A 26348-nucleotide genomic window follows, 5' to 3' on the forward strand; every position below is an offset into this window, starting at 1 on the left:
AGTCGGAACCACGAGAGTCGGAACCACGAGAGTCGGAACCACGAGAGTTGGAACTACGAGAGATCAAAGCAGCGAAACGAAAGCTAAGCAACTTGTTATTTATGCGGAAAAATAGGTCATTTTTCTAGAAAATGTCTGATTTAGTCTGGTAATTGAGAGAAATAATGTTTATTCTTTTTAGAGAGAAACAATAAAAGTGTTTACCATAGCTTTGTAGGGAAATTTAGAATAGAAAGCAAACGTTGCAAATTTTTTAATAGTTCCGAAAAATCAATACTGATTTAAATTTTAACAATGTCAGGGTCAACTCGAGCGTTATGAAAACTTTGAAAAATACCACACAAAGCATATTTTTGTAGAACAATGAGATTTATAAAATTAGAATGTTGAAATTTGATAAGTTGCAAACAGTTACTCTGCGCTGCGCTAGTCTGATCATAGGGATGTTTCTAAACAGTATTCTGGTGCAATCTGAGCAAAATGCCACGTTGAGATCCTGTCCTATTATATTGAGAGCTGATGATAGTCTATTGGTATAGATTGATCAGAATATCATATTGAGATTTGAATGGTGTAGCTTATTGATAGTGGCAATGGCAATCTATGGTTTAGATTGATCATTATTTGACAGATTTACTTTGGTAACTTGTTTTATAGTAAACTCCTTTGGTTAATACAGTTTTATGGCAACAGTTGGTTTGTTTGCAGGTGTCTTTTGACCTAAGTAAAGTGGTCGGGATGGACAAGTGAAATTTGTATTTCTTTGTTAGTTATATATTGACAGGTAGTGTAAATTCATAAATCGATCATTACTTGACAGATTTCTTTCGGTTTCTCTTTTGATTGCCTGACGATTTTGTAGCAATGTATAGTTTGTTTGTTTTCTGATTATCTCTTGACTTAAATGGAATAGTCAGAATTGACGAGTAAAATAGGTATTTCCTTGTTTTTTTTATATTGACAGATAGTAAGATTCACAATAACGCACGAGGACGTGCGAAACGTCAGAATGGCCATGTCTGAGTATCTAAGACGACAGCACCTGATCAAACATCGTAGTCCACACAGAGTCATTGTTTACACCCTCCAATTCTGCCAAATAACATTGTCAGCACTGGACAACAGACGGCAATACGAGAAACATCGTGTGCTATATCAGGGCAGACATCATTGTTTCCAATGCTGAGCTGACAAAATTGTCAGCACTTGGGAGAACAAGGATGGACATGTTTGCATGATCGTCTCCATAAAATTGTCAGCACTTGGGAGAAACAAGAACGGACATGTTTGCATGATCGGGGCAGCACATCTTCGGAGACTTCAGGGAAGAAGGGTATTCCCCGAACGGGTGGGAGTGGAACACTTCGGCAAGAACATCAGCGGGGATTCAAGCATTCAGATTTAGACTGGTGAACTGGATGGCCACAGTAGCTGAGACTTATCGCTGATGTAGATCACTAGCTCTGAGATTGCAGAAGATAGTATAAGTTTATTAACTATTGTTAGTGGTTATTTGTAATAATGGCTTCTCCAAACGCCTCACTCGGGGAGTAATCCTGACGATTCGACATATATAATCGAGCAGTATCTTATGTATGACTGGGTTTTTCATTGAAATCCTTTATTTTATATACACATCTCTAAAATAATGTTTGTTAGTAAAACAATTATTTATAAAAAAAATTACCCTTGTACTTTTCTTCAATATCTTTTTCCAAAAATTTTCGTAGTGTTAATGTATTAATTAATATCTGTATATTATACAGATCGAATTTCGTTTGTTGAAAGGGTTGCTTAAAGTTAGTACAATTTGCTGGACGTCGTGTATAGTCCGTGTAGTCAAGCAAAGTATGTTAAAGTAGGAGTATAAGTGAAGTTCAATTCAGTAGTTTAATTAGTGTAAGCAGTGCAACATGCATAATAGTTGCTACTTAACGCATAATTAAAATGCGTTTGTGATAGTAAACATAAAGTTAAGTTTGCATCAAATTCTATTTTATAGCGAACTGTTAACAAAAAGTCTTATAGAAAATGGCTTGCCATGTCTGCAATGGTAGTGCAGATCTTACAGATATATTTGATGTTGAGTGGAAGGATATAGAAGGCAATAATTTACCAGCTAGCATAGAGGTCATCATAAGCGTATTGTAATGTGTCATTCCTAAAGGTTGTCCAAGAATTTAATATGATCGAATACGAAACCTTTATAGTGCTAACGTGTCATCTTCCTGGTTTGTATGTTCAGGAATCAAATTATTCATAAACAGACACGTTCGTTTATCTATTCTTAATATATTACGAAGTCTGTAGTTCTATATTTACAGTACATTCTAATATCCATGAGGTAACGGTGTCAGTACTGTGAGTCATGATGAGTCCACATATTTAACAAACATTAATAGAAGACTATTCCACATAAACATGCTGATATTATAATACACATACATTATTTTTGCAGATAACGCCTACAGATGTCCTGTCTACACAAATATGCCCATCTTGCGTGTTGGCCGTCAGAAAGCACATGATGTTCCGATTTGAAAGTTTCAGACATTTGAAAGAAACAGAGGTTACTGATCTTACTCAATACAAATTAATTAAGTTCTAAACTAACATTATTTTATAGGTGCCAATCACTCCGGAGGAAGTTGCCGTATGTCCAACATCAGAAATAAACGGCGGAATAACAGAAATGGCTTGCCGTATGTGCTATAGTACTTCCAATCTACTGAACATCTTCGATTCTGAGTTGACCATTCTTGGCAAGTGCTTGACAACTACCATCGAAATTGTGAGAGGAGATGAGGTCAGTAATTTAATTAATATGTTGGATTATTTTCTAAATACTTGTATATACTCTGACTTAAGCTGAGATTGAAATGTAAATTCATTATTTTGTAGATATCTTTTGACCCCTCTCAAAAAATATGTCAGTCTTGTTTGTCTGCATTAAGGGTATATATGAAAAACGACACTGTGTCTATAAACAAGTTAAAACAACCAGAGGTAATAAATCCGACTAATTCAAGAATGTTTCTCTTCTAAAATTACATTATTTTGTAGGAACCTGTACCGGTCGCCGAATGTACAAGTTCGTGCACAGCAAAAATGTACAATCATGGGACTATTGTCGCTTGTCCGACTTCAGAAGTATCCGAGGATATAACAGTGTGTTGCCACATGTGTTATAGTAATTTAAATCTAATGAACATCTTCGATTCTGAGTTGACCGTTTTTGGCCAAAGCTTGCCATTTGTCATCCAAATTGTGACAGGAGATGAGGTTAGCTATATACTCTGCTAAAAGCTTATTTTATAATGTGAATCTATTATTTTTAGATAACTTTTGATGAGGACCACCCCCAAACAATATGTCAGTCTTGTTTGTCTGCTTTAAGGATATTTATGATAAACAGACCTATCGGCATAAACACCTTGGAACAAGCAGAAGTACCAGGTGTTAATAATATTAAAATACGTGTGTGATAAATTTATTTGATTTTATCGTTGCCTGTAGAGGACGGTGCCGAAAATCCAACTTCAGGAGTAACCAACGACATATCAAATATGGTTTGTCGTATGTGCTACAGTACTTTGAATCTGATAAACATCTTCGATTCTGAGTTGACCATTTTTGGCCAGAATCTACCAGTTATCATCACATATGTGACAGGAGAAGAGGTTAGTTAATGAATTCTGGATGAATATTGGTTTATTTTCTAAAAATATATAATATAATGCTAACTTTATACTGTAATTCCTCCATATTTTAGGTAATTTTTCATGATGAACTCTCGAAAAAAATATGTCAATCTTGTTTGATTGCTTTAAGAATATATATGAGACATAGCGGTTTAGTGTATAACAACTTGGAGCAATAATTGGTATCTGATCTTACTAAATCTAAAATATTTCCTATCTAACATTGTATTTAATGAATAAGTAATAAAGTTATATGTTTTTCCCAGAATTCCCATACGACAGTCACAGTTTTTTTTTTCATTGAAAATCCGTACATTTTGATACAGTCAATGATTGTATGTGAATTGTACGGTGGGTTATATAAATTCTAATAAATATTAATCGTGATATATCGTGAGCGGTCAGGATAATTAATACTGTTGTATTGAGTATTGTAAATAGGCTTTGATATGGAATCTCCTATGATAATATGAAAAATAATTAAGTTTCTGATATAAATAAAGCAACGGATATTTTTTTACAAAAAATGTCAAAGTTCTTTAGTCAATCACTGAATGAATTTATATTTTTTTTTATTAATGAATTAATATTGTGATTATCAATAACTTTAAATTAAAAACTTTCTCTTCTTTTTTTTATGCTTTTTGCAACGAATTTAGTTGTAAAAAAGGTATAATCTCATACGATTGAAATTCTTATACCATCGTCCATGCTCAGCTAGGGTATATTTTCCAACAATTAATGTTACGATCGTCCGTATGACTGAAGTGCAATGTAGATTTCTACTTAATTAGTTTACGCCATTCAACATGCACAGTAGTTGTATATAAACTTAATCAAAACAATAATAAATTTCAAATATTTTGTGTTGGTAATAGTGACACATATTTAAGTTGGCATCAAATTGTCGTTGCAGTTAAAATGAAGTTCCGTTTCTGCAAAAGTGGTGAGAATCTCACCGAGATATTGTATGATATTGTACTCAATGATGGAAAAAATGGAATTGTTGTCTGGACATTGGCTAAGTTATTATTTTGAATGCCAGCACCTTCTCAGATATCTCTTACTGGATGTATAGACATCCATATAGTGTAACAGCAGATGTCGAATATAATCGTACGCAGAATAATTCGCTTAACGACGTAGTCGTCGGAACAGAACTCGGTGTTTGCTCCATAATGGATCTATTATATAATATTATTTAAGAAAAAAAAGGACGATTTATAAATGTAATTCGATTATTTTATAGATTTGGCCCAACGATGGCAAGTACATCAAAATATGTTCATTATGCAATGCCCGTATGCAGAAGTTGTTTAAGTTCAGGTTCGAGGAAGTTAAGGTTACTGATGTAATAAATTTAAAATATGTATTTGCTGAAATATTATTATAATTTTGTAGCGGATGTAGCGCATCAAAGAGGAGAAAGAGAGCAAGGAGGAGGAGGAAGAAAACGTGGATGATGATGAAGAGAGCATGGAGGAAGAGGAGGAAAGCAAGAAGGAGATGAAGAGCAATGAAGAAGAGTAATAATGGGTCTAAATGTATGTGATTTGTACTGTGAGTTGCATAAGTTCCAATATATTAATCGTGATGTCATGCGCGGTCATGGTATTTTTTTCTTCTGTGTTCTTTTTCTACCCCCTTGGTGTTTAACGGTCCCCACAATGTTTTGTTCGTGAGGTTCGAACCAACTTTTTTGTATCGAATTTTCGTGATACAAGCTACTACAACCACACGGCTACGGCCGCCCTATCTGGGTAATTAATATTATCTATTGATATGGAATCTGGCATAATAATATGAACAAGCATTAAGTTTCTAATTATATATATAAAGCAACGTATAGTTCTTTCTAGAAATGTGAAGGTTAAAAAATGATCATTTCTGATTACAATAACTGATGATTATGTTGTTCTATGATAATAAACTACTGATTTTGTCATTTTTAATCAATCACTGAATTAATTTCTCATTTTTTATTAATTCAAAGTATTGTGATTATCATAATCTGTTGATGCTTTCTCCAACGATCTTAGTAGTAAAAAAAATATAGAATAAAGTTTATCTTTAGATTGGGTTGCATAATCTCAAACGATTGTAATTCGTATGCCGTCGTGCATGCTCGGCTAGGGTATATAGTCCAACAATGAATGTTACGGTCGTCCGTATGAATGAAGTGCAATGTAGTAGTATGCTTAGTATTCAGCATTCAACATGCATAGTAGTTGCGTATAAATTTAATTGAAAAAAAATCTTTTTTTTTTGCGTTGGTAATAGTGACATATAGTTAGGTTGGCATCAAATTTCCGTTATATTTTACCGCCAAAAGTTGATGGTACAGTGTTAAAATGCCTTGTCGTTTATGTGATGGTGGTGAAGATCTCATCGACATTTTTGATGTCGAGTGGGAAGAAATTGGCGGATATAATTTTTCGGCGACAATCGAAGTGATGACCGGTATTTGCGTAAGTTATTATTTCATTAATTTTTTTAATGCACGAGCCGCATGTTGCCGACCTCTGGTATATAGTAACATTCATGAGGTGATGGTCTTGTTATTATTTTTTGATTACTAGGTGCCACTCTATAATGGATCTCTTATATAATATTATTTGAAAAACTTGCTGATTTATGAATGTAATTTCATAAAATTACAGATTACGCCTAACGATGTCCTCTCTACCAAAGTCTGTCCAACATGCATACAGGCTGTCCGCACGCATATGAAGTTCAGGCTGAAGTGCTATAGGAAAATGAAGGAAATCGAGGTTACTGGTGTTATAAATTTAAAATATGTTCTATTTGCTAAAATTTTATTATTTCTTAGGTGCCTGTAGCTGTCGAGGAATTCGTAGAGGTTACTGATGTCATACACTTAAAATACGTATTTGCTAAAATGTCACTATTTTGTAGGAACCTATGGAGGAAATCGCCGAATATGGCGAACCCAAGATGAAATCGAAAAAGAAGAAGAAGAGCAAGAAGGATAAGGAAAGCAAAGAGGAGGAAGAGAGGAAGAAGAAGGAAGAAATGAAGAAACAGGAAGAGGGGACGATGGAGGAGGAGAGCAAGAAGGAGAGCAAGAAGAAGAGAAAGAAGAAGGAGAGCAATGTGGAGGAAGAGATCAAGGAGGTGGAAGAGAGCAAGGAGGAAGAGAGCAAGAAGGAGAAGAAGAGAAAGAAGAAGAAATGTAAGGATGACGAAGAGAACAAGGAGGAGGAGGAAACCATGAAGGAAGAAGAGACCAAGATGGAGGAAGACACCAAGAAGGAGCGCAAGAAGAAGAAAAAGATCAAGGATGAGGAACAGAGCAAGAAGGAGGAAGAGCAGAGCAAGGAGGAGGAACAGAACAAGAAGGAGGAAGAGAGCAAGAAGGAGCGCAAGAAGAAGAAGAAAAAAAGCAAGGAGGACGAAGAGAACAAGGAGGAGGAAGAGACCAAGAAGGAAGAAGAGACCAAGAAGGAAGAAGAGACCAAGAAGGAGCGCAAGAAGAAGAAAAAGATCAAGGAGGAAGAGAGCAAGGAGGAGGAACAGAGCAAGAAGGAAGAAAAAGAGAGCAAGGAGGAGGAAGAATGCAAGGAGGAAGAGAGCAAAGAGGAAGGAGAGAGCAAGAAGGAGCGCAAGAGGAAGAAGAAAATCAAGGAGGAGGAAGAGAGCAAGAAGGAAGAAAAACAGAGCAAGGAGGAGGAAGAAAGCAAGGAGGAAGAGAGCAAGAAGGAGCGCAAGAAGAAGAAGAAAATCAAGGATGAGGAAGAGAGCAAGAAGGAAGAAGAAAGCAAGAAGGAGCGCAAGAAGAAGAAGAGCAAGGAAAAGGAAGAAAGTAAGGAGCAAGAAGAAGAGCATGGAGAGCTAGGAATAATAAGTTAGAATTAAAGGAATATTAGTTATTTTGTTATGTTCGATTTGTAATTTAAAAAATTAGTCAATTATAAATCCGTCCCTAAGGTTATTAAAGTTATTATTGTTTTCAATTTATTATTAGAAATATTAATAATGTTAATTAGAATTAGTTTATTATTATGTCGATTTAATTAATGAAGTACTTATTATGTTGTCAATGTTGTAATTATTAGCAAAAGTATTGTTATGATGTTAATTAATAAATAGTAATTTTGTATTTTGAAATATTATTCCCTTGTAAAAATAAGAAAGTGAAAGCAGCTATGTTAGCGATGGAAAAGAGAAATAATAATTAATCAATTATTATGTTAGGCAAAATAATAAATATGATTACCAATTACAAAGTTTATTTTATTAGTCACAAATTACTTGTTACATCAATCCTGAATATTTTTTTTTATTGAGAAACTCAATTTAAAAATGAAAAACATTACCATAAATGTGACATTATATACCTTATATAGAGAAGCTTTTATATAATATAACAAGATTATTCTTATATAGGAATTCAACATAATTAAGGAAGACCATATGTTATTATAAAATTATCTCCGAATTTAATAATGTAATTAATAATGCTTGTACTTTGTAACAAAAAATGTTCATTCTCCTCTTTGTTGCTGTTTCTTCAAACTGACTATTTGATGTGTATGTTGGATTGCATAACCTTTTATTTCGGGGTGTAAATCTTGGTCAATCATGCGCTGTTGCGTACTTACTTCTGAACAAATTGTTATAACATTATAGGTTAACGATAAAATGGCTAAAAGCTTCGTAAAATTTGGTAAGTTAAATTGATTTATTTAAATATTGGTTGGGAACAATAGTTAATATTTTGATTTTGTAAGCTTTCGCCACAAAAATGGTTTGTCGTTTGTGCTCTGGTTGCGAGGATCTCGTAGATATTTTTGGGCCAGATTGTTACGCTATGGAGGGAATAACATCAAAAAATGTTCAAATTACTACAGGAGTAAAAGTAAGTGAATTGCCATATATTATTGTTATATTACAAAAATATCATCTTTACAAGGAGTGGTCGTTGTTGCATTTTGAGCACAAATTTCCGCCATGATGATTATACATATTAACCAAGCGCGGGATGTGACGCAACGATCACATCCCATATGCGCATGGATGCTATGCTTGAGCCGCATCCATGGACAGACCGCGCCTGATTTTTAACTTTATGTAATACTATTAGAGAAATGATTTAACGCAATTATTTTTGCAGATAACACCGACTGATCCTATTGGCTCATACCTCTGTTCGAAATGTATAAAAACGGTTCAAAGATTTATAGAATATAGGAATAATTGTTGTCAGAGGAGCGCACAACTAAAAGTAACTGAAATGAATGAATTAAGATTTTTAAGCTATAATTATATTCATTTTTAGATTGCAGCTGGTCTTGAACCCGAGGAAGAGCAATCAGCTGACCAAATAATTGAGAAAAACGAGAAACTCTGGAGAAAATTATATACAATACTGGAGGAAGAAGAAGACGAAGCCATCGAAATGAATTAATAATATTCATTTTACTTATTTTATAGATTTTGATTTAATTATTATGTCAATCATGTTTTATCATAATTACCCAAGGTTATTTTGTAGGTATTGTTTTAACGAAATAGTAGAATTTTTAATCCGTCCTTCAAATTATTATAGATTCTGTTTTTAATAGTAATGAATATTCATTACTATGTTGTCTATTATAAATATTAGCTAATAAATTTCCGTTTTTTTTTTATTATAATTTGTTTGAATTATTTATTTATATTTAACCTGTATATTAAAATACAGTCAATTAATATTATAATTGTTAATCAGATATAGATTTATAAATGTTCTCTGATTGCATTGATTTCCTATAATTTTTTGAACGTATCTGCTGCATCAAAATCCCTACACTGAATATTGTGCAATTTTCGGAATTTGCGTTCAATTGAAGTGAGGATTGGACCTAAATATGGGTGCACTAGGGGTTGAAAAATGAGGGATTGTAATCAGTGCGCGTTTCATTATTCGAGTGAAGCTTTTCGCTTGGTGCGGTTCGCTGTGAATGGCAAAGAGCTGAAGAAACGAAGAACAAAAGAAAAGTCAAACAAACAAAAGAAACGGTTATAAATATGATCCCTACTTTTCGCGGGGTTCCCGAGTTTACGAATTATCCGGCTCATTTAAAGCGCCCCTTGAACATTTTTTTTGCTTCTGTTTGTTCTTCACGTTCTTATTTATTTACTTTTTTTCCATCGTTTCGTTGAAATCGGACACACAAATTTAATTGAATCCCCGGTCTGCGTATAAATAAGTGAAAAAAAAATTAAGTTAAATTCCCACCCCTATATTGTGTGTTCTTTGCAAACGCACATATCCCGTGTGTGTATGTTGGATCATTTATTCTGGTACTGAAGTTAACGCAAGCGAGCGAAGTTTTCTAGGGGCGCGCAGGGTGTGCTGCGCCCATCCTCACTCTCGCCGGCTAAATTATTTTATACTATTTATTGTTTAATTATGTTTCGAGGGGCGGCGAGTGCGAGATAATAGTGGAAATGTTGCCGAAATAAAATTCTGGTGAAATTGCCGCGTAATTTATTTTACGCGCCCCCAACATACATTATTTTTAAAAGTACCGAATACCGTTTCACAACAGAAACCGGAAACGAAAACTTATTTTACTATAATAAGTTAGTCGGAGCTTCTGAAATCACTGACATTTTGTTTATGTTTCTGTCATAATTGAATATAAATAATCCAAAATTAATATAAATTTTTGATAATTGTTTTGGAAAATGTAAAGAAATCAATCTTTGTTAAAATATTTATAATATAATGTAAAAAAAAATCTGTTTTTTTTCAGTATAATAATGAATACAATAAAGTGAAAAAAAAAATACTAATAAGAAATATTTATCGTGTGAGTAAATAATCAAGAAATTATTACTTTTATTATGAACGCAATACTTTTTTTGTTCTTATAATTAATAGTTTTCAAAATGAGAATAATATAAAGAATCCAATATTTGTTAAAAAAAAGAAGTTTTTTCATATATTTTTGTTTCAGTATTAATAGTGAATGCTTGAGTCGGTTACGTTCCTGACCTACCGTTGAATGTACGAGCTTTTAAGCGCCCGGAAATTAATATAATTCAGTGGTCGGGAACTTCGATACCTGCAATTTCGCTTCGAAAAGTGGTAATTTTAATTAAGTCCTATTGCAATGAGCATATTAAAAGCCGAGTTTCGGTGGTATTTCAAAATATCTAAGTTATCCACGAAAATGAATATCTCCTCCCCGGTAGTTTATATAAATTTACCTTAGAGATTATCGCAAAGTTTAGACGTGAACGCTTCTGATGTAGAATAAAGCGGAGATATTGCGGCTCCTTTCAACTAAGTCGTTAGAAAATATTTGTCAAAATAAAAAAGAAAAGAATAAAGGACAAGTTGCATTATGCCCTTAATATCAAAACTTAATTAAGGGAAGTTTGTAATTAATATCATTTGTAGTTAATTTATTTTCATTTATCAATTTTTATCTTCGATTTCAAGCTTGATAGTTTTTTAAAGAAAATTTAACCTTTTTTTGTCAACCGCTGTCCTTTCACAATGTTTTAAGTATCAATATGTTATTCATAAATGCGATGACGTTTAATCTGAATGAATTCAATTGAATAATGTATGTTCCAAAAGAAACAAATAGATAGAATAAAAATATGTTCAAAATAGAAAATAATTGAAAATCTGTGTGAAGTAGAGTTTCCCTTGAAACGTAGTCAATTCAGCGACGGATATTAGATGGAACGAAATAAATTGGGGAAATGTATCTATAGTTGGAATATCTATTATGTTTGGAGATCTGAAAGAAATTTAACACACGATTGGCCAAGTATTCTTGCAGAAAGGTTGGTTCTAATCGTTGTTTTCACCAAATCACTTCCATATTTTCTTAATAATAACAAAAAAAAAAAACATAAAATTTTCAATATCATTTAGTAAATCATTAAATTAATAATAGAAATTTAATCCACAATTAAAGAGATTTATTTATTCAGAAAAAAAATACTTTATTATATTTTTTTATCGAATGTTATAAAATAATTTCAACTCAAATTTTACTATAATTATAAGATATTTTTGTATAATTTCTATGTTTTTGAATTATTTAAATTTTAGTTTTGAATTTTCTAAGTCGAGAAACAAAATTGTTTAACTATAGTTTTCTAGTTGAATTTTATAAAATTATCAGAACTTTTTAGTATGTTAATTAAATGTATAATTTACTGTATTTTATTGTTAATAATCTATTTTCAACATTTCTAAATTAAAAAAAATGTTCAGTTTTTCTCAGATGAGTGGAAAATTATTTATGATTCACTTTATACTTAAAAATTTCACTATTTTTCACAATTCACTGTTTGTTTTTAAATCACTATCACGGTACAGATAAAAACAACTTTTGCTAAGAAATTCACTGTATATTTATAAATAAATAATATTAATTTATAAATTTTATATAATTATAAATGATTTGCTTATACAAACGAATAAAGTAATTATTTCAGTAAATTTATGTGCAATTTCAGTAATAAATTTACGGATTTTTTTTATATTACAATTGTTAGCGAAGAAAACATAAAGTATTTTAGTGGACAACATTTTGCAAATAATTAATGCTAAAATTATTTTATTATAAGAAAATAATTATTTATTGCATCAAAATAAATTATTTAATTTCTATTTAATATTAAAATAATCATTGAAGAAGTAAAAAAAGATATATTAATAATTTGAAATAATAAAAATTTTCACTGAACGTTTAAAGGAGTAAAAGTGATTAAATGTTGTGAAGATCCAATTAGGTTTGAGAAAAATGTAATTACCCGGAAGGAAACAAAAAAGGGATGAAGATAAACCAGTTTATGAGCTCTGTGCGCTGATAAAATTGAGCGTGCCGCGTTTTTGAAAAGGATTCTATTAGGGAAAATGGTAACTCTATGTATGTATCGGATCTCTTGCTCAGAACTTGTTAAGAGAATCTCTCGGCCAGACTGAAATTTCTAGTCCGTGAATATTTAGCGGTAAGAAAAGCAAAGTAACAAAAGTTGAAATAACTGACGTTCGGTTTATGCAATTAGTTGGAAAAGTTGATGCAACAATTCTTGTTTGCTAATAAAAGTCGGCAAATATATAGTGCGCTAATTGAATGAGAGCTTATGAAATTTTGATAAGCGCGGAATTTGTTCAGGATGGCCGAAGGCATCGTTTTCGTATTGGGTAAATAAGTAAGGTTTTCTGGGACTTACAGATGTTTGCTGTCGGTTGTTTGTGGGGGGTGAGTTAACAGTAGAAACTGCTGGAGTTGGAGCTGTGCGTCTTCCGGGTTGGAGGGCGCGCGCTTCTCTTCACTGGGGGTGGCTGGAAGGTCTGCTGTTGCTTCGGTGGCTGGCAGCCGGAGAGTAACGCGAAAACTGGAAGCTGCAAGCGCGCCGACCAAGTGTTCGCGGAGGAGTCTTTGGGCGCATGCGAACCATGGATCCGTGAATGGTCGTTAATTAGGAAACTGGACTGATTGACTACAACTACTATCGAAGATGATAAGCGGGGGTTGTCTTAGGCGAGGCAAAAGTGGTGGCGGGGGAAAGGCTGGTAACGCGCGGAAAAGAATGCTCGCGGCCGCATCGGACCTCTCAGATTTACGACTATGGGCTCCGTGTAATGGACTTTCCATGCTCCTACGGAGTTTTATGTGGCTGCCCGCCATATAATGTGCACAGATTGCCTCACTCTAGTGCACCTTAGGCTTTTCCTGATGGTGTATACCTACCTACCTAGCCTTCGCGCGAATCAATCCTGACATGCCGATACTAATAGTACATACCTTTTACTGTTCCCGTCATCGGAAAACTTTCCCACTTCCTCTACATTGACCCATCAATTCAATTGCTTCATTCAACCACTTATTTATCCAATCAATATATAAAAAAATAAAAATTAAATTCAGTAAATGTATACACTTATACTACACAACATTTTAACAAACATCCACTATTTTCCTATGCTTCTTCTATATAATTTAACATACATGCACATATGTATAATAATGAATTTTGCACCCAGACAATGTTCATAATCATTAAGTGAATAACACTAATAATTCTTATTATTAATTTTCCTTACATTTGATAATAATATAGTATAATTATAAAAAAATAACTTATAAATTGTACACAACACAATAACAGAAGTAATAAATTGTATTTGGTTGAAAACGTAAATAATAAAAGCTAGTAGAATATTGCATTAAATTAGAAAACATGAATTTCCATGTGTTTATTTTATATACGTTGTGCGGCGCATCTATCATAATTATACAAATTCGAAAAAATAAGCATAAATTTATGAACTCGATAATAATTAAAAATACGAGAGTTGGGATTTTGTTTACATATATTTTGTTTTATATAATTTTACAAGTTACTAATTATGTCGCAATCTTAAATCTATATACATTTTCTTCATTATTTTGACTAGAAAAATAAAAAGTTTCAAATGTGATATTAATTTTATTTAAATTTATAAATTATTAATTAATTTCTTAATTAATAATAATAATTAATTGACCAGATAATAGCAATAAAAAATATAAAATAATATCCCGGCGCATCCGCCGTGAAGGTACGTTATATTTGCGGGTTGATTCGAATTAGCACGGCGTTTGTAAATCATCCGGGTCGTCGGATCGTGGTGGAATCTGGCACCGTGTATGGGTTGTAAATCTGCCAGCAGCACACGTCGGTCAGGCCATACCCATCGGCCCATATTTATTCGGGCCGCGGTCAAGTCTTGCATCCACACAGGTCGCGCGACCTCCCAAAAAGGAAGTGCATAATCGCCGACGGCCGAGCACTTAGCGTTCAGCAACTTTGTTTCGCAACTGAACGAAACCTCAAAAAAAAGAAATGATGCAAAAAAAAATATTGAATGGAACAAAGAAACGCGAGAAGTATGGTAAAGATGAGGGGAGAGACAGAGAAGGAAACCGGAGAAGCAGTCGCGTGCATTTAATATACGCGAAATTGGAGCGGCTGCAAAACGAGAACATAAACATGAACTTAACCAAACTTTATATAAATAATAACAACAATGGATCCATTCCTGAGGAGCGAAACAGAGAGCGTTTCTCATGGAACCGCGCCTTGCTTCGAATGGTTTAATTAAGCCATCCCTTCACTGCAAATCTAACCTGCACTACGGTTTTCCTTTATTGAACTTATCCGAAACAAAGAAATCATATTTAATTAGATAGTTTTTTTTATACATGGTACTAATTTATTTTTATTTATTTGATGACAAGTTAAAATTAATAAGACGAAAAAAAATATTAAAAGTTATGTAATAAAGAAAGCAATCAAAGTTGAATAGTAGCTATAGAATGGTGCTTAGTCTCGACATTTTCTTGATTCCAGGGACACGAGACCCCGGGATTTCTCGGGGCTCAAGAAATTAAAAAAAAAGTCAAAAATTAATAAAAGACATTAATTTGTCCCGAGAATTCCTGGTTCAGCTTCCTTAGTTAATACAGTGGGTTGTAATTGAGCATACGCTAATACGGTATGAAATAAATTTTATTTTGTTCGAGCAGGACTAGAATTGTCCTGTCAGGCAGCGACGCCCTCGCATCCAGTTACCGGACACAATGACCCACATGTGGGCATGTTTCCAGAATCAAAAGAAACAAAATGGAAGAGAATAGAGAGAGAGAGAGAGAGAAAAAAAAACAGGAAGCAGCAACAACATATAGAATGCGAGGGTGAAATGAAAACGAAAATAAATAATTAAATGAATACCCTAGAGGGTGAGTGAGTGAATGAGATATAGTTAGAGAGGGTGAGAGAATAAAAAAAATAATTTCCTGTGGATGCGTTTAAGGGTCTCCTGCACTGCGACGTTCCATTAAAAGATGATAGTGTAGTTTGATAAGTTCTGTGAAATTTGAGCGATGCATTATTTGTTTACCGGATTCTAAACGACAATGGGTAACGAATTTCAACTAGCGGTAATTGAAAACACAGGTAATTAACGCAAACTGAATACTGGCGACACGACACGACAGTCGACAGTGATGCGACCCCTCTGGAACTGTGGCCGAAGTTAATTAGACACTAGTTGTGCAAACTTGAGGATGTATCATCATACGGTCAAATGAACGGAAACTTTTAATACGGATTCTTTCACATAGTACTTTCGCATTCTATTGCTATGGAGACCGGAAGCATCCCTCTCGCATTCATTCATTCAATTTTCACACATAGAAATATACTTTAAATGCATCCGCATGCAGCGAGGGTATTCTCACTGCGCCACGTTACGCTCCGCAAACGAACAAATGCTAAACAAATAACGCTCATCCATTAACCATCGAATGTTCCAACTATCCAACATACTCTATTTCTTAACATTACGTTTAGTTTTATTTTATCCCATTTTCTATTACATCACAAAACGAATTTCAATCTACAGTTTAGTTTTCTTATTTTTTTTAATGATAATATCTTATGATGTGTAATGTGTAATATATGTAATGAAAAGAAACAAAATATAATACATTTTATTTTTTGTTGTTATAATTTTGCCTCATTTAAAGTTTGTGTATATAAGTTTACCTTAACTTGTTTCATCAACGCCACTTATTAAACTTTGATCGTAATATTTATTACGGAGGAAGATCAGTTACTTCTATGCTTTTAGAACTACCGACATTTACAAGTTTCAAATTGTTTTTATACAATAAGTAAATCTATTATTAATTTCATAATATTACAGTTTTTTTTTCTTCTTTCAGAATTAATTCTGATATTTACTATATATTTTTACAATAAAACGTGGATATTTGTAATCGATTTGTTTTATGTATTTATAAGACGCACGTAATCGATTATAAAAAATATTGTATTATAAATATTTCGTGCGTCTTATAGTTCGATTCTAAATTAATTAATATGAAAATAATTAATTATTATTTAGTATTTAAATTTGATACATTGAATAAAATTTAGTTTTAACGTTGCTTAAGGAGAGTAAAAAAATTATAGAGCTGTGATGATTAATAGAGAAGAAATCATTTTGGCTCTGATTTCGAGGGTGGGAGAGAAAGGAAAATAAATAAAACATATAAATTACGTTGGTCTTTTTCTCCGTTGGTCTTGTAGAAAATCTTGTCTAATTCAATAGTCTTGAATGGGAATATCTCATGAGGAACAATTTTTCATGGCCATCATCCATCATGGGAGAGGAAGAAGTGAAAAAAAAAATATTTATAAGAAGGAAGGCACGCAAGACGCGTAGCAGGCGGAAGCGAAGAAAACGGAGAAGATAAAAAAAAGTAAGAGCGAAAGAACGGAAGAAGAGAGAAAGAGAGAGAAAAAGTGAACGGCGAACGACGAGGGCCGTAATAATAATAGTAATGGGGGCGTATGTGAAGCAAAATGGTTATTGATGGTAATATGTTCGGGGTTGCGGGTTGCGTTGTAGTGGCGTAGCGCCGCGGAGAATGTAATAGTGAATAAATTTGTTATGTACGTTGGGACAATTTGTTTCTCTAATGGGGGAATGCCATTATAATATGATCGGGTCCTTGGCTGTATATGCGAATATGGGTGGCCACAGTCGGAACAACGGGGTGGCGGCGCGGCCGAATCCGCAGTCCATCAGAGCTATGGCACACTGGGGAAATTCGGCATTCATGATGTGATTCGGTGTAGTTGCTGGCATCAATAACTGTGGGTGTTTGGGTGTACGGCGACCGATGCAATCACTCCCGACAGCGATATGTACTAATGCCCTAAGGAGTGACAATATTCATGCCCAGTGATCAACGCTATTATTATGGATCTCACACCAAAAACGCATCCAGAGGTATAGTCTATCGCCTTGTTCTACACAACCTTCCGCAACCTCGTTTTTGTCCTTAGTCCATTCCACTCGAATGGTAACGACTATTACCGACTATCCTACAATAAAGCTGAGATCACTATAAGCTTCGATTACTATCATCCCCTGTTAACACAGTTTTTACAGACAACTTAATTGGACCCTCATCCTACTCTCACACATAAAACACACATATATATAGCTCAAATAATATTTCATTGAGTATGTGCAACATTGTTGGCTCATGACCTACCTCGTTACGTGCACACACGAACAATCCTTGATAAGTAGGTTAGGTTCAGGCTTGGCCTCATGGGCTCGTCGATTCCATTTGCCTACGTTTTGTCAACCTCAACCGACGTTGCTCCATTATCCCATTCGCTTTCCGTACTTCAAAAACAATCTCAATTACAATAAATTTGATCACACAAACAGGAGATATACCATGAACATATTCTTCTTTTTTATCTCTGTTAAATTAAATACACCCTATCTAGTTGCACCTGTTTCCCATATGCTTTTAACAACTTTGTCTAGACTCACTTTCCCGAGGTGTTCCAACCACAATAACCAAAAAAAATATATTGATTTCCTATTTTAATTACAATTTTTTTATACAAAAACTTTTGAACATTTAATTTAATTTTTAATATATCACTAAAAGAACATTATTTCATTTTGTTTTGTAATAATAACATTTATTGTAACAAATCATACTACAATTTCCAATTGACAATATTGCTATGGGTTTTTAGTGAATAGGATTTTCTTAAAAATTGCTGTAACGTAAATTTTGTTGCATTTCATGATTAACAACCCTTTATGATAACTAAATCAGCCACAAAGCCGAATGTTTCACCTTTCCAACGAGCCTACTGCATCTGCATCTCCGTGCTGTCGCCGAGTCGCCTGCTACGAGCTGTAGAAATTGAAAAAAAAGTGAATAGGTTTTTAATAAATTGAATATATTTGTATGGGTTTTTAATAAATGTTTCTAATATTTCAATGGAGATTCCAATTTTTTAAATTAAATTTTGAACTACTTTGCTTTACTTCTTTAATTTGATTTTAAAGCCTCGTATCTACTCGTACTTATTTTCGATATACTTCGTCTAGACGCATTTTCCTGAAACTACCCGAGCGCAATTGTAATTTTTTATCGATTTACACAAAAAAATAACCTTTGTACTTTTCAACTTTAAATACTTAAAACTTCTTCAATATAATTCACATATATACAAATACAATTATTTCTTTCAGTCTTTCACTTCCAAATATTTTCTTTTTAATTTGTTTGAATAGATTTTTTAATTTTTTTTTAAGTAGTGAAAATACTAATTTAGTAAATGTATACATTTACTAAGCAAAGTCTATGAATGTAAATAAAAAGTATTTTTTTATAAATATAAAAAATAAATTAGCTAGGTTTATAGTAAGTTGTAGTAAATGTGTATATTAACTAAACATAACGCTTTTATTTTAACATATATGTGTTACGTTGTAAAGGAAAAAAATCTGTGTCTGGGTTTGTTGTGAGATGATTTGTCTAAATGAATTCGTCTGGATGGCACAGCTACAGGCTTATACATTATTCAGGGTAACGTGCGTGGAGCAAAAGCAGGAGAGCATCAGGTGGCAGAGATGGACCAGCGACCCCCAAGAACATTGTCGGACCCTTGACTTCCTTTCCACCGACAGGAAACACCGGTTGCGGCATTCCACCACCTCTGACCTCCCCCCTTCGCTCCGCCATCCACCCTACATCTCACCACCTTAACCCCTCTCGCTCAACGAACAGCGAGAGCACATACAAACCACTCGCCAAGTCCCATTCAGCACCTCGACAAGCAATAACAACTTTCCATTCAGCAAATTGAATATACGGACTTAATCAATTGCCACTTACTCACAATGCATCCGCACAATGCATTCCGTAGAACTTTTGAAAACTCATCAAACAATCATCCTTAGATTGGATGATTCCCGACGCAGGGGGATCGGGGATAGGTGGTGGCGGCGTAATGCAATTTATGTTCACCGTTTGCAAATCTGTCCAATTACGAAATGAAAAGCGCAAGGGAATAATCTCGGTGCCGGATTTATTTGAAGCGGCTTTAAAAACCAACATAAATAAAATCATGTAATATTTGAATGAATGAGGGACGTTTCCACTTTTAACTCTTTGTGCGCTGCGACCCAATTACTACAACTTAAATTCAGTAAAAATAACTCATTTTTTAAATTTGGTTTGTTTTATTTGTTTCAACGATTTTTCCATCCGCAATATCCCTTTGATCAGCAATTCATTTATATTTCCGACAATTTTTGATATTCGCTGAAACGCATATGAAACCATAATTAGCAAATGCGCTTTTTATTAACTATTCTATTTTTATTGAATAAAATGGAAATATTACTTGTTAAACAATAATTTCGTATGTAAATACATCTTTATTAATAAATCCTTAGAAGCAGACATTTTTCACAATTTTCATGAATATATTTATTATTTATAACATAATTAAAATATACAATGTTTTGACCACACTACAATTAAAAAAAAACAAAATATCCTTTGTTTTCTCCAGAACTACAGTTAATATTTTTTTTATATTTAGAACCATTGAAGATCCAAGATCAGAATTTTCTCATTTTTTTTTTTTATAATATCATATTTTCTATAATGACAGTTCAGTGACATTATTATGAATTTTTGTTAATGTTAACTTTTAGATTTTATAATTTTCTATATGTGATGCATTTATATGTAGTTAATTCAAGTCGCATCTTATATTACTGAAAACTGCCAATATAATAGTGATACTGATATACTTTAGAGTGTACACTATAAAAGTAGGTATTATACAAGTTTTTATTGGTAGCATTGCAAATGCATTTAGGGATTTAATATGATTGCCTCTGCTTATAAACATCAAAAACGGCTTATGTAAATTGAAAAAATAATGACCCGACTGTGAAAGACTAATGGAATCTTAGCGTTTTCTTATTATTCATTTTTGCAAGTTGCGTAAACAGTTAATTATCTCATACGAAATGTTATTTTCATTGTAAACGTATGTTTAATCAATAAATATCTGTACATGGTGTCCCACGTTGGTCGCCAGAGGTAAACCGAAAATAAAAGCAGATAATAGTAGAATAACCGGATCAACGCTTCGTAACAATAAATTTATTTGCTCTTGTAGCAGAATTCGAGTTTCGCCCGCAGGACAATGCGGACTGCCACCATAAAAAAAGGACTAAAAAATGAAAAAATATAACCAACAACAAAAAATAAAGTGAGGAGAATTGAAAACGGAACGAACGCAATGTTTCATAGAGGGAAATTACTTATGCTGCACCATACACAAAGTAAATGCATACGTGTTTTTTTTTGTCTTTGTGCCATCGATGAAATATGCACGCGTATATCCAAGGAAAGAGACTAACAAAAGCCAGGATCCTAGGATAGTGGACAATAACCGTTCCTCGGAGAGATTTATACTTCTAAGATAAATCTCGAATCTAAGCGAACCGTCGTATATGTACATTGATGGGTGTTTTTGAATGAATCAAAAATTAACAATTGTTCTGCGAATCGGCTTTAAACTAAGTTTAAATTAGGTTCACGAACTTTGAAATTATCCAATTTACGTTTCATAATTGTCTTCGCGAAATGATTTACTCCTGTATTATTTGATATGTGAAGATATTAGACTCATCTGCTTTGTATAAAAGTTAGAAAGTTAGTTTTTTTTTTGTAAGTTGGTCTCAGAGTCTATTTGGGGGATTTCTGTAGATGTTGCTGATGCTGTTTGCCTCGTAATATAGGAATCCTTTGACTGGCATTAACCTACATACTTGTATCAAGTATTTCGATATGTGATGCCGAACATCCGCATATATTAAGCCTATACCCTTATGTCTAGTAATTTGCAATAATTTGCTCTTAAGGATTATTAATTAAATTACCAAACTAATTTTACAAAACAAATTTATTTTGTATCTTTTCAAAAAAGTCTTATTTATCAAATTAATTATGTAATTTCAAAGAAATTATATTAATTAATTCTAATAATTTATCAAGGTTAATTATTCTTTTTAATAATATCTAAACATGACAATGATTGTAATTTTTATTTTTATTTAATAATTTTTTAATAACAATTCATAATAAACCAAGTTATGACAAATGGTGACATCTGTATTTGAATATATGAACTAAATTTCATTGGGTAAAGTGGAACCTTACAGGCTTGGTATACATAAACGGATCGATGGGCTTTATTTGGAGTTAAAACCAAGAACTAAGTCGATTCTTGTTCTTGATTGCAGATGTCGCTAGTGGTTAGGGGATGTTTGAAAACAGTAGTTGAATATTTCTGAAACTTCAAAAAGTTCTGTTTTCGATGGATCATATTTCCAGAACATGATACACAACAGTAATGAGAATTTAATATTTTAATGAAGGTCGGTAGGTATGTAGGTAAGAAGAAGTTGCAGGAGGATCAGGTTGAATTAATGACCGTAATGCTTCGATGCAAATGATGAATGGGGGACGGCATAAATTCGTCACCATTCCATAGGGCCGAAGGCTTCGACTCGCGTTCCCCTCTTTTTTTTTCACGTTTCCTCCCCAATTCGGCTCGTCCTGTTCTGCCCTTCCGCTCACGAAATAATCCCTAATTGTATCTTTTTCCCCCCTTCGAAGCGTTATTTATTTTTCTTTTCTCTCTCTCCCCTTTTTTTATATTTCTACGCTATCCATGCCCTTCGTTTCAGTTAGTGTATAATGTGCGCGCCCTTCCACCAGTTCGAAGGAAACGGTCCCTATTGTTTCAATGATTCCAAGCGTTTTGCGACCCTGCATATTTCAGCTTATTATTGCTGTTTACAAACTAAATTAATTTCGGGAAGGATCTAGAAACGTATCCCCGAGGTGGATGAAACTTATTCACAAAAAGAAACAATTGCAACAGAAACGATAATAAAATTGAAGACTGAATATATAAAAAAAAGAAGAAGCAACAACTACGACATGTACACCAGGAACGTTACAAACGAGATTCCATCGTTGGGTAACGCGTGGAATGTTGGAAGAATGCGAGTTTCGCGGAGCATCGATTAATATTTAAAAGTGTTTTGGGGTTGAAGTTAGGGTAGGGGATTTGTCTAATATTATTAAATAAATATGTGTGTATACATTTTTGTTGTATCTTTTTTTGAGGAGAGAAAACTGAAAAAAAATCGGGGGTTGTTGCTTCGTGCTCCTACGTTGGGGGTGCGAGGGGTTTCAACAGTTTCGCCTTCGGCCATGTGTTTGTTCAACAGCCATGTGGTTTTGCCCGGAATGCTTTTCATCTGAACTTGAGGCATAGTTTGCAAATGCCATTCGGCAAGAGGAATGTCATATGGCAGGAGGCGCGCTGCAAAACCGACACGACACGACACTCATGTTGCTGGTAAAAATTAAACTAATCGAAATGTCGGGGCTTTTGTGCCGAGTCGCACGTGAAACTTTCTACTTTGCTACAGAAAGTAGTGGCGATCCCTCGGCGAAGAAGTAGTAGAAGAAGAAACTTCCCAGGATCCGTTTACGTGAAGTTGATGTCTTCAGTTGTCCATGTTAATTCAGCACTCTCATTCAATTGCACTTCTTAAAAAAAAACAATGGAAGAGAAAGATAGAGCTAACACGAAGTATGGACAGGGCAGATCGAAACTGAAAAATTTGTCCGGCAGATATCGTTGACGCAAACCGATAAACGCCTATGCAATGGCATTCATTATGCGCCATAATCTGGATGGCAATTAATCAATCCGTAGCATTTGTAATGATAGTTGTTTCGTGTTTAATTCCCAGCGCAACAATGGAATGCCACTTTGATTTCGCTCCTCGGATACAGTTATCTAGTTAATTAATTGATTAACTTTGCTCGAAGTCATTTGGAGATTCCTAAAACGTCGAATCCAATATAGATGTAGATAGAGATGGATAGGTCTTATATATAGGGTGAATTAGCGGGAGACACGAGTTAAGAACCGTCTCGCAAACGCTTTATAGCCTATATATCCGAAAATGTAATTTGAGACTTGCTTGTAGATTAATTATGTTGCGTTATTAAAGGAGCATATTTTAATTGGGAACATAGGAACTACGGAGCCTTTTCACCGCCGAAGCAACTTGATTACGTACGTGATTTTCAAGCTCAAACACAAATAGTAAAGTTTATATAATCAAACAGAAACTTTCTTTTTACAATATTTTTGGGACAAATATAAAATAGTAAAAATCTTTATAAATATATATTTATTATTGTTTTTCCCGATTTCTTTTTTTGTTCCGGGAAAAAGAAAATTTTATTAAAATTATAGAATTATGGAGTATTTTCACCGCTGACGCAATTTGATTTTCAAGCTCGAAGTTTATATAATCAATCAGTAAACTATCTTTTATATTTTTATACTGGCTATTATCTTCATAATGCGTAATTATTTAAAAGTAGAGTTTTTTCATTACTTTAAAGAAAATATTTATTGCATGTTTTGATGTATAAGGTTGTATCTTCATCATTAAACAAGCGGCGACTACAGTTGTCCGATGTCCCCAGTAAAAATGTTGTCCTTCTCCAGGGAGTCCCCGTGCTATCTACAAAATTTTGCTTTCATTGTCGGGAGACTTGTTTTGTAAACCTCCGTGCTACAATTCAATTCGGTATCACAAAGTGCACTACAGCGGAATTGTTACACTCTGGTGCGCACCCAGGGCCGACGTTATCATATACAGGGTGTATCTCATAATGTTTGTCGTATCGATCCTCCCACCCTTTTCGACTCTCCCGACCTTTGCATGCCGTTGCATTTATTTATTTATTACGCAATCATCTACACCTGCCTCTGTGCCGTACAATTCGTACGCATCTTTTCAGCTTCCTTAGCAATTCCATTCGCCGAAACACTCCTCCTCCTCCTCACAGATCCTCCAATTCTTCTTCTTTTACGTAAGCTTCAGTGCGCGCTGCACCTTTTTTTAATTAGATTTACGCTGGTACTAAGTCATTTTCAGACATCAAATACACTTCTTACAAACCGTAATTAAGTTAAGGACGCCAAGATTATCAACTTAGACGATCTTCTAATCTGCGTCTTAAGACAAATCCTTGCCTGATAATTTAATTTCGGAACGCAATCTTATTCAGAATTAAATGAACGGTGACGCAACACATAAACGAGTCTACCTACTAAAATAAAGCTTTCTATTTTCTTTTGCCATTTTGATCATTAGAACATCTCAATTACAATGATTACTTGTATATAATACGCATATTTATAATCGGTTTACGTTCCTACAAAATCTTTCCTAAATTTTATTTTAGTTTATGGTAGTTTATTTATAAAGTTTATATGAATGTTTTAATGTGGAATATTTAATAATGAACTTATATTTTAGAGAAGTTGGTATTAGCTAAAAGTTCTAATGTGTTATTAAATCAGAGCAAGTAAATGAACCATGGAACACATCAAGCGCAAAATAACCGTAGAAAGTTTCGCAATCAATGGGTAAAGTATAAATAAGCAATGTACATAGATGATGGGTAGCTGGAATCGTGAGGATGCATGTAATTACCGTGGTGTCTTAGATTTCCCTTTTATTTCTCCACCGAAACGTCATATCCTTTACAATTTCTTAATTGGACTGCGTTTATTTGGATAATTGGATGTCGTTCGGATCGATTGGGTTAAGGGAAGAAGAAGAAGAAGAAAAAAAGAGGAAGAAGAATATGCCGTCTCAGGGAAGGGGGGTGTTGGTTTGGGACGGAATCAGCGAATCGTGAATGTTGGGACTGGGTTGGAACAAAGATAGTTCGGGTAATAACAGTAGAAAGTTTTCCTATAATCCTCGAATAAACCTTGCGCGCCTTTGCAACAAATGAAATAGTATTGTAATCTGGGCTTGGCGGTCAGCATCAATGTTTCCACGCAATGTATTTCGTATCCTGGGACTCCTTTCGCCGCCGCCGCCTCCTCCGACACGACCGCCGCCTCCTTCGTGTGCCACCAAACCCTCTCCCTCTGCAGACGTCCTTAATCTCCCTCTAAGGTGAGGCCGCGAACTTCGCATACTTCCCACAAATAAACTCCTCGCGCTCACCCTCAACTACATAAGCCTTCGAATACATTCCACGTATTCAAACTTACCTCCACGGAATATTAACCGAAAAACGCCAGCACGATCGACCAGGCCGTGACACATGTCACCACTTTGCATAACAACACTTAATGGACGCAAAACGCGAACATCAATGTTACTGTTAACATTCTTATTAGAAGTGTTACATAACATGCCATGGAAATTATCAAATTTAATTATAAATTGTTTACTGTCTTTAATATTAAATACATTTTAATGCAAGTAAAATTGTTTAAACATTCGATAAAATAGCGCGATTAATGACCAGTGGGTGCAAACGCTAAGCCAATCCATATTTGGTCATGAAACAAGTGCGACAAAACGCTTCACACTTGCGTAACGATCATCTCCAGCTGAGAATCTTTAAACTAATTATTTGTAACTCGAAATTGTATTTTTTTTAGTGTAAAACCGTGTAAATCTAAAAGTATGCAAAAATAATATTTATGTGTAAAAAGCGAAAAAGGGATAGGTGTATTTGCTTGATAAAAAATATGTCAAGTATCGTATCGCATTTAATTTACGTATTTATAATAATTTAAAATAATTTAAATTGAAAAGAATGTAATGAATATAAAAATAGGCCAGACATCGAAAGAATGTGTGCAGTTCCTTATCGATGT

At 33.9% G+C, this 26348-nt stretch overlaps 2 protein-coding genes across 3 annotated transcripts in view; one reads left to right on the forward strand and one right to left on the reverse strand.

Annotated features, from left to right (window-relative positions):
- Window positions 1-13132, reverse strand: part of LOC108559784 (lachesin-like) — a 65440-nt gene extending 52308 nt beyond the window's left edge. Inside the window, exon 1 of one of the 2 annotated variants that reach the window (XM_017917132.1) lies at window positions 12909-13132. The gene's annotated coding sequence lies outside the window, so the exon portion shown is untranslated. The remainder of the gene's footprint in view (window positions 1-12908) is intronic. The other variant, XM_017917130.1, reaches the window with a different exon arrangement.
- On the forward strand, window positions 5787-7571 carry LOC108559770 (vicilin-like seed storage protein At2g18540). Its single transcript, XM_017917117.1, has one exon. The coding sequence runs from the start codon at window positions 6624-6626 to the stop codon at window positions 7569-7571; it is 948 nt and encodes a 315-aa protein (XP_017772606.1). The 5' UTR covers window positions 5787-6623.
- Window positions 13133-26348: the final 13216 nt, after the last annotated feature.

Source organism: Nicrophorus vespilloides, unplaced genomic scaffold (genome assembly GCF_001412225.1).
Source record: "Nicrophorus vespilloides isolate i.1.1-1 unplaced genomic scaffold, Nicve_v1.0, whole genome shotgun sequence".
NCBI lineage: Eukaryota > Metazoa > Arthropoda > Insecta > Coleoptera > Silphidae > Nicrophorus > Nicrophorus vespilloides.